Genomic DNA, 13,226 nt, shown 5'->3' with positions numbered 1-13,226 from the left:
GCAAAGCACAAGCCACTCAAGAAACGCAGGGGCCGAGATCTTATCTTCAAGTGCTGAGAGGTATTATCGAAGGACCTTATATTCAACATACTCTCTCGCACTTGTGTCATTTCGCTGTTCAGATGTAAATCTGTTTGTAAGTTATGGCATTCTATCATTTCAACACCTAATTCCACATTGCTCACCACCTAATTTCTGTAAATAAATTACCCTCTATTATTATGATTACTTCTAGAGTAGACGATAATGAAGGCTGTCACGCTGCCACTATTCTCTACCCCGATTCTCTCAAACACTATTCGGTGAATATCCCCTTGATGCCCCCTTTTGATTTATTACAATTTGTAAGCTCTTCTAACGGTGTTGTTTGTGTTTTTCATAACTTTAAAGCTGATTTATATCTATTAAATCCCCTAACTAGGATGTCTAAGAAACTCATGCTTCCACCTGCGGCTTTCACCATGACTGAGGAGAGGAGACATACAATATTCCACCCACCACCACGCACCCCTGTTATTGACAAACCGCACACACCCTTCACTGTTATCATCGACAACCCACGACCAGTCCTAAAAGCCTACAAATTTGAAGTTGGGTTTGGATTTGATTGTGTATCCTGTGACTTTAAGGTTTTATTTCTTGAATATCAGAAAATTGATAATAAACATGTGGGTTTGGAAGCAGCGCATTTGTATTCTTCAAATTCTGATTCCTGGAGGGTCATTAAGGTCGATACTGAGTTACCAAGTTTTCTCTATTACCCCCCATCCCCTGTTTTGAGGTCTGGTCCCGTTGTTGACGGGGTTTTGTATATGGAAGGTGTGGATTTCATTATAACTTTTGATTTGCATACCGAACTGTTTGGACTGATTTCGTACCCAAGCTTTGTTCATGCAAGGAAGTCCAACGTTTTGAATTTTGAGGGCTCCGTGGCTGTGGTCCTTAAAACTGTTCCTGACGGGTCACTTGTTGAAAAGGAGCTCAGTTTGTGGACACCAATAGCAGTTTCTGGTGAGGTGGTTTGGAACAAAATGTTCACTTTTGGCATTGGTTCAGGAGATAGATTGGTTTTTTCTCTACTCTGGTGCAAATCAGTTTTTTGGAAAAACTAGATTAGGAGAAATGTTGTACGACTACAGGAAGAAACAGACCAAGTACGTTGAATTTCCATCTCAAAGCTTCCTCCTACGAGTTCTCAGCCACACGGAGAGCTTCCTCCCAGCTGAAGGACTCGAGGGATTCCTCCTACGTGTTCCTTTTTGTTTCTTTTTCACTGTAAGATGGTCTATTTTTTAATCTAATTATGGGCAGGATTTATAAATTTGTCACTTATTATAAAAGATTAGACATTGTGTAGATTGTGCTGGTTGCTTCATTTTTCTCACTACTGTTAATGTGATTTAATCATTCATTACTTCATTTGATTGTTGTAGAATACTTTCATGATGCAGTCGATGAGTCGAGTAGATACATTTCACGTTTCACAGCTAGAGAAGACAGTTGGTAACCACCTAGTTTCACTTACAATCCTTGAGCAACTAATGCGTGACTTGGAGCTGCTTGTAGTGTCAGAGGCTGTCTTGGACGTGTACGCAGCCAGCAAGACAATTCTCTACAAGCAATTTGGTCCAAGAATAACAGGACAAGGCTGATTAGGTAAGAAATCCTCGAGGGCCTGATTATCTAATTTGGCATTATGGGAATCATCCTATGCTTTTATTAATTTATCAGAGTGCATTGTGATTGATTGTTTTCCCTTCCTAAATGTAAAAGAGCTTTGTTTATTATTCAATTGGCGTACCTCTGTAATCAACACCAAATCTTACATTAGGGACCTTGTATTATTTTTCTAACATTTACACCAAATATGAATGCATTATGCTGCTTCTCATGAACACTGTCTGAAGGAAATACCCTATCCCTTTTATGCATTCTTTAATTTAAGAAATGTATATTGTCATTATAAATTTCCACCAGTTGCATGCTCAATTGGTAAAATCTAACCCCTCTGAATCTATGAAAAGTTAGCTAAGCAATCTGTCTTTGTGGGCTGGCATTTTACTCATGTAACAACCTAGATCAGCTATTAAATCGTAGAAAACACTACTCTGCTCAAATTTTTTGTTTCTATCTTGGCTATCAGTATATTTTAACTGGAATTTTTTTGGATAAGCGGACTTCTGTTAAGAATCTTGCTTCTAAGTCACATGTTACCAGATTTCATGGATTTTGCAATATATTTTTTCTGTTATAAAACAACGTTCTGATTTTGACTACTTCAATTATTATGTACTTTTGATGCTCATACTTGTGGCTTAAGATACTGTTTGAAATTAATAACAGTCTACATTCTTGACATACAATGCTGATCAGTCACTTTTATTGCAGTGTTGATATAAGTGAAGACAAAATTTCTGTATTTGACAATGGACCTGAGTGAAGAGAACTCTATTGTGAAATGGTAATATATGGCGGGTTTTTTAATAGAGTAATAAAGTGTTACTTGAATGTTGATCATCAATTTCTTTCCTTTTGCCTTGACAGTGGAAAAAAAACGTAACTCTGTATTTGACATAGCATCGTGAATTGGCTTGTCCAAAGCTCAGTTTGATTAGTAGTTTTATCATCCAAAAATTTATTACAAAAAGATATCTGACTGCAGTTTGTGAGAGTTATTAACAATAGAGGTGAAAGACTAGCGAGTGAATGCAAATAGACGGTGCTCTTGGGAAATGCTCAATAGCTGAACATACTTCTGACTGAATGTACCTGTTTTAAGAAATAGGTCTCATGTCTCAAAGACCAATTCCTGGTCATGTTTTCTATCCTTCTAGAATTAAGTTGCATGAATATTTGTCCTGTCACCTTCACTTTCTATTATCAATTCATAGAATTCATAGAGGCCAGATCAACTCCTCCAAGATACTCCCTCCGTCCTAATTTATTTGTCTCTTTTGTACGTAATTTAAGGTGCATTGAACTCATAGATTTGAATTTCTATTCACAAAGCTTTAATAAAAGGAGCTCACATTTTGGAGTTGGTTTAGAGTTACATGCTCACAATCTGGTGATTCCAAATATTGTCCAGCTGGTTAACTCTACGTTTCTCCCACAGTTCATGTCACAACCCTGCATTACAAGAGTGTAAACTATACATTGCATCGTGAGTTGAAATCAAGAACAAATTATCAGTTGGTGCCTCATCTAAGTTTCAGCAATATTTTAACAATTAATACACAATTTAGTACTAGCACTCACCACTTTTATCTCAAGTCATTCCAACATGGGCATACTTCTGAGCAAGCACAGAGCATTTGAAATCACATACACGTCATTAAATGCAACACTACATAATTTCAGTGTCTTCAAGTTCTCCATTGTTGAGGTTTAGATAATTGTGAAAAGTTAAACCTGGATCCAAAAAATATGTATGTACATTATTAAATTAAAACACAAGAGACATATTTTAATTTAAGAAAAGGAAAGAAATCTAATTTGTTAAACTTTTACCCAGAGGCTGATGATATTGCCCTTAAGAGTTTCAATGCTAGGCATATCACCAAGAAGCCTGCGTAGGTTGAAGCTTTTCTTTATATCGGTACAAGGGTTGTAATCCTGAGCATAATGCTTAAACACTGACACAAGCAATACACCGAAATTATTGCCAAAATAACAGCCCAAGGAACGGTCTGATGCGAGGTGATAAATAACAGACAATGAGCCTGAGAGTACGAGTAGAGCAACTACCAAAGAAATCAAGAAAAACAACTCGGGCCCAAAAACAAATTCCAGCAATAACCAAAACCCAGCCAAAACCCCAGACAGAAGTCAACCACGAGAAACTTTGCACGAACAACTCCCCTATTCTGCAGACTTCGCTCGAAGTTACAACAGCACCACCACTTGAAACTACAGCATCACGACTTCGAAGCGAAACTCCACACTGAAAACGAGCAAAACCTCTCCAGCATTCGAAAAAAATCAGACCCTCTACACGACCTGCAACAGCACTACAGAACCATCTAAACCTTCAGACCTAAAAACCTGCAAAATAAAACCCCCACTCCAGACAGAATCCACACCTCGGGCACTCCCCATGTCCCAAAACCACCCAAAACTCTGATCTACTACAACCCAGCATCGAAACCCCCCAACCACAACACCAAAAACTCACTAGACCTACCCCTCGGACAAAGCTTTTAATTACATGAAAAGAGATGAAAAAAGGGAAAATATAGTATGTAGCCTGTGCTAACATATCAGCAAGCTAGAACACATAAACGGAGAAAACCATCAAATTCAGAATGGATGGCATGACAGATAGGTGCACCTCCACATGATACTCAAAAAGCTACTCACCCGTTAATGGTATGGATCCAGTATTGTAAACCTTATACGACAAATAACATCCAAAATAAGTTTAATAATAATGACACCACTATTGGTGGAATATTACCAAATATTGCACCTAAATTACAACTTAAGCAGTTCAGCAAAGCACATTTAAACCTAAAGAAATAGTATAAAGGGAAAATAAAAAGCAAAAAATTGTTTATAATTACGCCTAAAAGAATTTAGATACACAATTGGGCTAAATTTAAGATCTCACGACAGCCTATTATAACTTCCTTTTTTATATGTAGACACATATTATTTGGAAGAGAGATAATAGAGCTAAATATATGATTTATGCTTTAAACAATCAATTTTAAATCGATCAGAGATTCAAGGAAAATATATAGTTACCTGGGAGGCTGCCATATCAGATGCCTAAGATCCTCCTTCATAGATTTCGTTACAGCTGCAGAGCCAAGTCGAGCACACAACCATTGGTCGCTACTTTCATATAAACGCATAGGATATTTCAATTTAGTTCTTTGCTTTTTCCTTTAATTTCGTCTGTTTTTACAATACAACACCACCAAATCTGAGGGATCTGATAGGAAGCCTGGAAAAATGTGAATGAATAAACTTAATGTGGCTGTTGAATTCAATAGCATGCCTTTATGCATAACGCATTGTGGTCACAATTAGCGGCCTGAATACTTAACTAAAAAGAGATGTTCATAGGCATCCTACATAAATCAGAAAATATCTAAAAACAGAGAAGAACAAAGACGTACAAAATTAAAGATAAATTAATTATGTCATGCATCTTATAATGAACAAACAAAGCTCGGAAGAAAGTGATTATATATTTAAGGTCCAAAGAGAGTATGAGAGCTCAACATAAACTTCCATAAGATGGATAATCCGCAAAACCCAATTTATATGGAGCTCAATATAAACCTAAACCCCCACAGGATTAATATGTAAACTTAAAGATAAAATAAACACTGAAAGTAAGCATAATGATACCATGGCTATGGTACCTGGCCACTTCCTGAGAATTCCAAGGGCTGCCTGCCCATTTCCTAAGAACTGCAAGGACCTGCATACCCTCAAAATATATGCATAAAAAATTGTACACGTATACACATACATTAATTCATTGAAAAGAATTTTAAAGTAATTATACATAAAATTTGCACGATAAAATCAATTGTGTTTAAAACGGAGGGCATTTCCATTGTTTTTTTCCTTCGCTCTACAACTTGATTTGAATCTGATCGAGTTTGGGAGAGAGAAAGCAAAGAGTCCGAAACCAACATATATCCTATATGAAAATGGTTTTCATTTTCTTTTAATGCACTATATTGCTTTAAACTTTTCCGGCAGCCAAAAAATTCCTGTGCCAAGATAACTTAATTGTAAGTGGATCATCCAGGAACATGGAGCATCACTGATAGCAGGTTTAGTAAAGCTTTTTTCAATGTCAACTTGCCTCCTACAGAAGGTCTGCAATTATGTTTCATGTTGGTTTGTTCATATTCAATTGCTTATTACCTTGTCATCACGTAATTCAAACTGTGGTCCAAATGACCCTCTTTCTGATTTTGTATACACATGTGGGAAATAATGGAACATGAGATTAAAGGAATTTGGAAACTTGCAGCTTGGATCAAGATATTTCATGACACAATCTTTAGTATATTAATATTTCTTCTTATTATGCCTAACTCTTAAAATCTTTTATTTGTATTATCTCAAAATTTTATAAATTTACATATTTGATTTGCGGCATACATGACTAAGAGGATCCATACTGTAGCTTCTTAATCCTTTAATATTGGATCAAAGATAAATTTTTTCTTTGTTTAATATCAAGTTAACCCTTATTCTATTAGTTCAAGAATGGCTTTGTTTGAGGAGTCTGCGTAGAATGGCGTTGGTCTTATGGCTCGTGACAGCAATAAGAAGTTGCAGATTTTCCGACATCAGAGTATCATTGTCATGCAATCAAAATTTGTATATGAAACGAAATTAAATCCTTCATATGTATTTGCCAAATAATGCTCTTCTTATGTATACAGTGTTTAATAGCAAGGCCAAAGAAAAAGCTCTAAACAGAAAACTACCAATTTAAGCGCAACTAAGCAAGCATTCCTGATAATTTGTAATGGAAGGAGCAGTAAACACAAAAATTGAGCAGAAGATACAAACCTAGAATTCTGAATCAATTTTTTGTCCTCTTCTTGCTTCTCCAGCCTACAACCCAGAATTTTTTGATGCGAGTGATTAATAACAAATAATGAGCCTGAGAGTACGAGTAGAGCAACTACCATGGCCCCCATACTCGAAAGCATCAGTGAGCGCCGTCCGACTTTGTCTAGCAAAAATGTTGATATCAGAGCAAAAATAGTTTTGCAGATTCCAATACCTATGGTGGCGAGTAGCTTGTGGTCATCTCTCTTTATCCCAGCCTTCTCAAAAATTCGAGGACTGTACAAAACAACAGCATCAACACCTATGACCAAGTATTACAGCTAAAACCATTTAGAATCTGTCAAGCTCGAATAAGTGTGTCATATCTTTTGTAACCCCATAACTTGAGTTTGTCCAATAGATCCTTATTTAAAATCACTTTGCACTCCCATTTAAAATTTATGCATGCCTTCAAGGGAAATCCCCCTAATCATGAGCTCTGAAAATTAAGTAAAAAAACGAACCAAGATATGCATGAATATCTTTATATTAGTATAAAATCAAAGCAAAAACAGCTCAGTTTGTGCTACCCTGTTTTGGTTTTTGTAAAGGATTTTTTTTTTGGGTAAATGAGGTCGAGCCTCGTAAAATCTAATAGACTAAAAGAATATACAAAGAGTTTGAACTAGCCACAAAGAAGACTTGAAACAAAACTCCAAGAATTCTAAGGACTAGCTTGAGAAAGAGAAAAACACTAACTTAAAAAATAAAGCTAGTCTAAGCAAATAGACCAGCAAATTAAACAAGCAAAAGGCAGCATTCCAAAAGAGACCATGACATTCCAAATTAAACACCAGGAGAAAATTGCCAACTCCCAGCCAATAGATGAAATCCACGCAGCACTACCTATGCCTCCCATCCAAGAAGAGAAAAACATGCACACTCCAAACACCAACCACACACCAATCACCAACACAAAAAACAGTCCATGAGCTCGACAAATCCAGGAAAATGCAGACAGAAAAAATCTCTATCTGCTCCCAAGGACCATGTAAATCAAACGCAGCACAGCAAAAACATAAACCTGCCATACTCCAGCAAATTCTCTACACGCAGCTCGAGACGTGAAGCACAAAAACCCAAGACCCCTGAACTGCTATAATCCAGAAATTGAACAAAGCAACAGCAGAACCCGAAGCAAAATCTTGCAGAAAAATGAAATCCCACAAAAAACATTGCACCAAATCCTCCCAGACTCGAGACAAAAATCTGCAGCAAATTGAAACCCCAGGATCGAACCACCCCCCGAAAACAGAAAGCAACCTGCAGACCCATCTGCATAGCTTCAACAGATAACACACACAAAACCAGAGAAACAGACCCTGATTCTGCAGACCCCACAGCAGCACTAAACAATACCTACGGCTTTCAAATTGCTCAGAAACCTCCGAAAACCGCAACTTAAAACTACAGCAGCTCAGCTCGAAGCGAGAAACCACAAAGAAATCAAGAAAAACAACTCGGGCCCAAAAACAGATTCAAAGAAAATATATAGTTACCTGGGAGGCTGCCATATCAGATGCCCAAAATCCTCCTTCATAGATTTCATTACAGCTGCAGAGACAAGTCAAGCACACAACCATTGGTCGCTACTTTCATATAAACGCATATACAAAAACCAGAATCCAGAATTACTTTCATCATCATTGTACACAGTACATATACAAAAACCAGAATCCAGAATTACTTTCATTATCATTATGTCATGTAGCAGTCTTCTGGGTCTGGCCCTTCATTTACACATTCTAATTTACATTTAATATTAATGTACTCTCTCACATGCAGCGAGACCTCGTTTTCCATATCTCCATCCTGATAAAAGGGAAATACCATATTTTGTCCAAGTTCAGGGTCTTTTTTCATTCTAACAATCGATCCTTCCTGATCAAATGCAATAAGTCCACAATTTGTCAGAACATCGGGCCAAACACGGTTTATATACTTCCTTGCTTCTGAGCCCTGATCAAGATGAGCATGCATAAACCATGGGAAAGATGCTACAATCTTCTTATCACGATTAATATAGACCCCCCCTATAGATGTGGATAACTTCGAACTCATCGTCGGTGCCCTTCATCCTAATATACCTTGCTTTCATCTCCCTCCAAAAACTGTTAAATGTACCAGGGACGTTCTGAAATAAGATTATGATTCTCTTGCCAATATATTGTGAAAATCGAACTCGGGACCCATTTGTGTGCATAAAGACAGTGTCCAGATCCCAGAACATCTCCAGCTTTAATTTTTTTAACATTTCAAGCTCTAAATTGACAGCACTGCGAAAGCTGAACGGGTATGCTGGAGCACCATAACTCAACAATATATGAGTGCCCAACAGTTCGATGAATTTTCCATGAGGTCCAATAATCACCATCCTTGCCGGTACTGGCACTCCGAGCTCTTGGGGTTGTTGGAAAATCCTCTGCAACTTCTTACTACAATTTGTGTCGTTAAAAGGAAGTGCCAACCAAGGCATTGTCTTAATTTCATTCAAGAAAGAATCTTCAACCATGCGACCACATGTATCATCATGATGCTCGCACCAGCCGTGTGTGTATATAAGAACAATCTCAAACTCTTTCGAGTTTTCTGACAACTCTTGATAAAGCTTCTTAAGTGTCCCTGTGGTGTGTAATTCATCATGTTCATCTAGACATGGACAAAAATATAAGCCCACTGCCTTATGATCAAGACCATCGAGGGGTACCTGCCAAATTAAGTAGCATTTGTAAAGAAAGAAACCGATGTTAGTAAAAGTATGTATAGTTGAATGTACATATGAAAAAACTAGTAATACAAAACAGCATACTTGTCAAGGCATACAGAAGAACAAAGACAATAGCGAACTGCGTGGATGCCTAGGAGGTAAGGTGCCCTCCTAGTCGTCCATTAGGGGAATTAGGCGTTTTTCTATATATATAGGCGTATATATTAGATATTTATGTGCATACATTTTAATTGATTCTAACAATAATTACATTATTAATTTAAAGATTAGTCTATTTGATTGAAACAAATAGATTTTACTAACTTTTGTTTGTTTAATTTTGAGACTCTTGTTAGAAGTATGATGGTTCAATACTTGATTGTACAACTTTATAAATTTAACCACTTAAAGACGAAAATAGGCAAAATCAAATCATATATTAAAAAAAGCACACATTTACGTATAGCTGATTGCCTAAATCTCCTAATGTACGCCTAGGTGTCGCTCACCTAGACTCTGCCTAATTCGCCTAACCTAGTAGAATCAAGACGGTTGATTTCAGCCTAGACGACGACTAAGCAACGTCTTAATAACTATGCAAAACAGACAAATATCTTTATTTTTTGTTAAGAAAACAGACAAATTTGTCTGTTTTCTTAACAACAAAACAGACAAATTTCTAATATCGTTAAAATCAAAAAATGGTGATTTAGCATGCATACCTGGTCTCCATTGTTGTTGACGAGATAATCACGTTCAGGAGTGGCCAAGAGTTTTTGAATGGAAAGAGGCTGCTGCATAAGTAAATTATCTTCCGAATTGATGGATTGTATTCTTTCGTTGGTAAAAGGATAAGCAGCAGCTCCGTACCTGAGAAACAAAGGGTCGGCATCATATTGCAAAACAAAACCTGTTGGGTCAATGATTACAGAACAAGGCATTCTGTGATAATTGTTAAACAGGTTTTCAAGGCATTTCCTGCATTCTAAATCTGAAAACGGAATGGCAGGCCATGGCATTGTGGAAAACATTTTCATAAAAATTTGATGAGGATCGGGAGAAAAATGATCATTAATTGCAACAAGGACGATCTCGAAATCACCTTTGGGCTGTAACTTATTATGTATATCCACCAAGTGTTTTGACACTGTGCCCAAATCGTCGTAATAAGCTGCGAGTGTCATAAAATATAAAACAACAAACTTGCCTGACAGATCCTTGGCCTTAACCCGCTGTTGGTTGGATTTGATAAGAAAATTCCTTTTTTTGGTGAATAAAAGGGCCGACAAATCGACTGTATCACCAATTTTAATAATGTTGCAACTAGTATTGTGCACCTTGTCTGTTTTTGCTTTGCCCGGATTGTTCCTCTTATTCTTGGATAGGATTGTGTCCTGGTCACAATTCATCTTTCTCTTTCTAACATATCGGATGGCCTTATACACATCATCATTATTTTTACTACTGGATGATGATGATGATTTGTTATGATGTTGTTCTCTAGTCGTATAGTTGAGCATCTTTTTGTTGCGCCTCTTGTTCCTATTAAGAGAAGTTAAATGGTTCCTCTTTCTCTTATTAGATGATGATGATGATGATTGGTTCCTCTTTCTCTTATTAGATGATGATGATGATGATTTAGTGTAAAGATTAGATATCTTCTCCTCTTCTTCTTCTTGTTTAGACATATTGTTCATCTTCCTCTTCTTCTTCTTCACAACGGCACAACGGATTGAGGTCCCCAAATCACTCCACATCTTCCTCTTGTTGTTGATGGGTGATGATTTTGATTTATTCTTCCCCTCCTCCTCGACAACATCATCATCATCATCATCATGTTTACACAAAATCCACTTTCCAGCAGGAGGATCCATCGATTGATTGAGTTTAATTTTGATATCTGAATTATTCTGGGTTTTACTTGTTGTGTGTGTCTTGCCACAAATCTTCCTTTGCTGTGTGTATATATATAGGCTTCAGGTCGTTTATCTTCTACTGCCTGTATACTTCCTATTGGGCCGCCCAACCCTTTTTCGGGCTTTGTTTCCAAATATTTATTTATTTAGTTTTCAAAAATATTATATATTATATAGGTGATATGATATGATATATAGGTGTTTGAATAATAGTAGAAGAAGAAAATTAATTATAAGGGGGGACTGGTCTTAGTACGATCATAAATAAAATATAATTATATTATTCTACTATTATTCAAACACCATATTTTTATTTATGAATACAATAAAAATATTATTTTATTTAGTTTTAAAAAAATATTATTTTATTTAGTTTTAAAACTAAATAAAATAATATTTTTGAAAACTAAATAAATAAATATTTGGAAACAAAGCCCGAAAAAGGGTTGCCCGACCCAATAGGAAGTAGAGGTGCACATGGGTCGGGTTGGCCGGGTTAGAGGCGATTTTACAACGCGACCCAGTTAAATCGACTTGAATTTTTTTAACCCAACCCATAAAATATAATTTCGTTACCCAACCCTACCCGTCGTACATCGGTTTGGGTCGGGTTGGGTTGGTTTGGATGTGTTGAACGATCCGATAAAAAAAGTTCCAATAATATTTATTATCACTCATTTTGAAAATTTAGATAAAAATAAAATTTGTATAATTATAATTATAGTACTAATATTTAAATTTGATTAACATCATAATTTTAGTAATGTATATCATATCGTAAATTATATGCATAACTAAATGATTTAACCATACATCTGTAAATGAAAATGAATATGCAAACAAATAAAATTATTACTCACGAAACTTAATATGATATTGGAGATGAGAAAATAATACACAACATATTTAAGATACTGTAGTAATTACGTGAAAACATACGAGAAGAGGCGTAAATATATGTCAAACTTAAAAAATTATATAAAATTATGGATATATATAAAAATATATACTAGCATAATGATCGTGCGAGACACATGTAATTTTCTAGTTTATTATATTATAAGGATATAATGAGACTACTTTAATATAAACCAAATTTAAAATATAAACTAGAAAACAAATATTGTTTTAAAAAGAATTACTTCGAAATATAACACATATTGTACCGTTTGACATTACACAAATATCTGAATAAAAATATATTTTTAATTAAATTATGCAATAAATAATTTATGTTTGTTTATAAATAAACATCAAATATCTTATCACTCTTAATGAAAAATCTAACTTTTACTACTTAGTGGTGTAATTTATTTATATTTTCAAAAATTTTGAAAAATGAATCGAGCCGGAAGGGTGGACTCAATTGGTTAAATAGATGAAAAATTGTGCTCCCGGTCACATATTCAAATCACGCATTTGGAAACAAAGCCCGAAAAAGGGTTGGGCGGCCCAATAGGAAGTATACAGGCAGTAGAAGATAAACGACCTGAAGCCTATATATATATATATACACATCAAAGGAAGATTTGGGGCAAGACACACACAACAAGTAAAACCCAGAATAATTCAGATATCAAAATTAAACTCAATCAATCGATGGATCCTCCTGCTGGAAAGTGGATTTTGTGTAAACATGATGATGATGATGATGATGTTGTCGAGGAGGAGGGGAAGAATAAATCAAAATCATCACCCATCAACAACAAGAGGAAGATGTGGAGTGATTTGGGGACCTCAATCCGTTGTGCCGTTGTGAAGAAGAAGAAGAGGAAGATGAACAATATGTCTAAACAAGAAGAAGAAGAGGAGAAGATATCTAATCTTTACGCTAAATCATCATCATCATCATCTAATAAGAGAAAGAGGAACCAATCATCATCATCATCATCTAATAAGAGAAAAAGGAACCATTTAACTTCTCTTAATAGGAACAAGAGGCGCAACAAAAAGATGCTCAACTATACGACTAGAGAACAACATCATAACAAATCATCATCATCATCCAGTAGTAAAAA

General features: G+C 35.8%; 1 protein-coding gene and 1 long non-coding RNA gene across 3 annotated transcripts; both read right to left on the bottom strand.

Moving 5' to 3' along the window:
- Positions 1–3,576: 3,576 nt before the first annotated feature.
- On the bottom strand, positions 3,577–5,465 carry LOC141703726 (uncharacterized). Of its 2 annotated transcripts, none has more exons than XR_012567653.1 (3): positions 5,373–5,465; positions 4,747–4,948; positions 3,577–3,635 (listed from the first exon to the last, which is right to left on the bottom strand). It is a non-coding gene; the product is annotated as an uncharacterized LOC141703726 (long non-coding RNA). The 2 variants fall into 2 exon arrangements; XR_012567652.1 differs by lacking the exon at positions 3,577–3,635 and adding an exon at positions 4,179–4,390.
- Positions 5,466–8,602: 3,137 nt separating this feature from the next.
- LOC141703728 (putative nucleoredoxin 1) lies at positions 8,603–11,166 on the bottom strand. The gene is made up of 2 exons (XM_074507158.1): positions 10,015–11,166; positions 8,603–9,292 (listed from the first exon to the last, which is right to left on the bottom strand). The coding sequence occupies exons 1-2, from the start codon at positions 11,164–11,166 to the stop codon at positions 8,603–8,605; spliced, it is 1,842 nt and encodes a 613-aa protein (XP_074363259.1).
- Positions 11,167–13,226: the final 2,060 nt, after the last annotated feature.

Source organism: Apium graveolens, unplaced genomic scaffold (genome assembly GCF_009905375.1).
Source record: "Apium graveolens cultivar Ventura unplaced genomic scaffold, ASM990537v1 ctg7043, whole genome shotgun sequence".
Taxonomy (NCBI): Eukaryota; Viridiplantae; Streptophyta; class Magnoliopsida; order Apiales; family Apiaceae; genus Apium; species Apium graveolens.
Note: the sequence above shows the minus strand (reverse complement) of the source record. Positions and strands in the feature narration are given on the sequence as shown.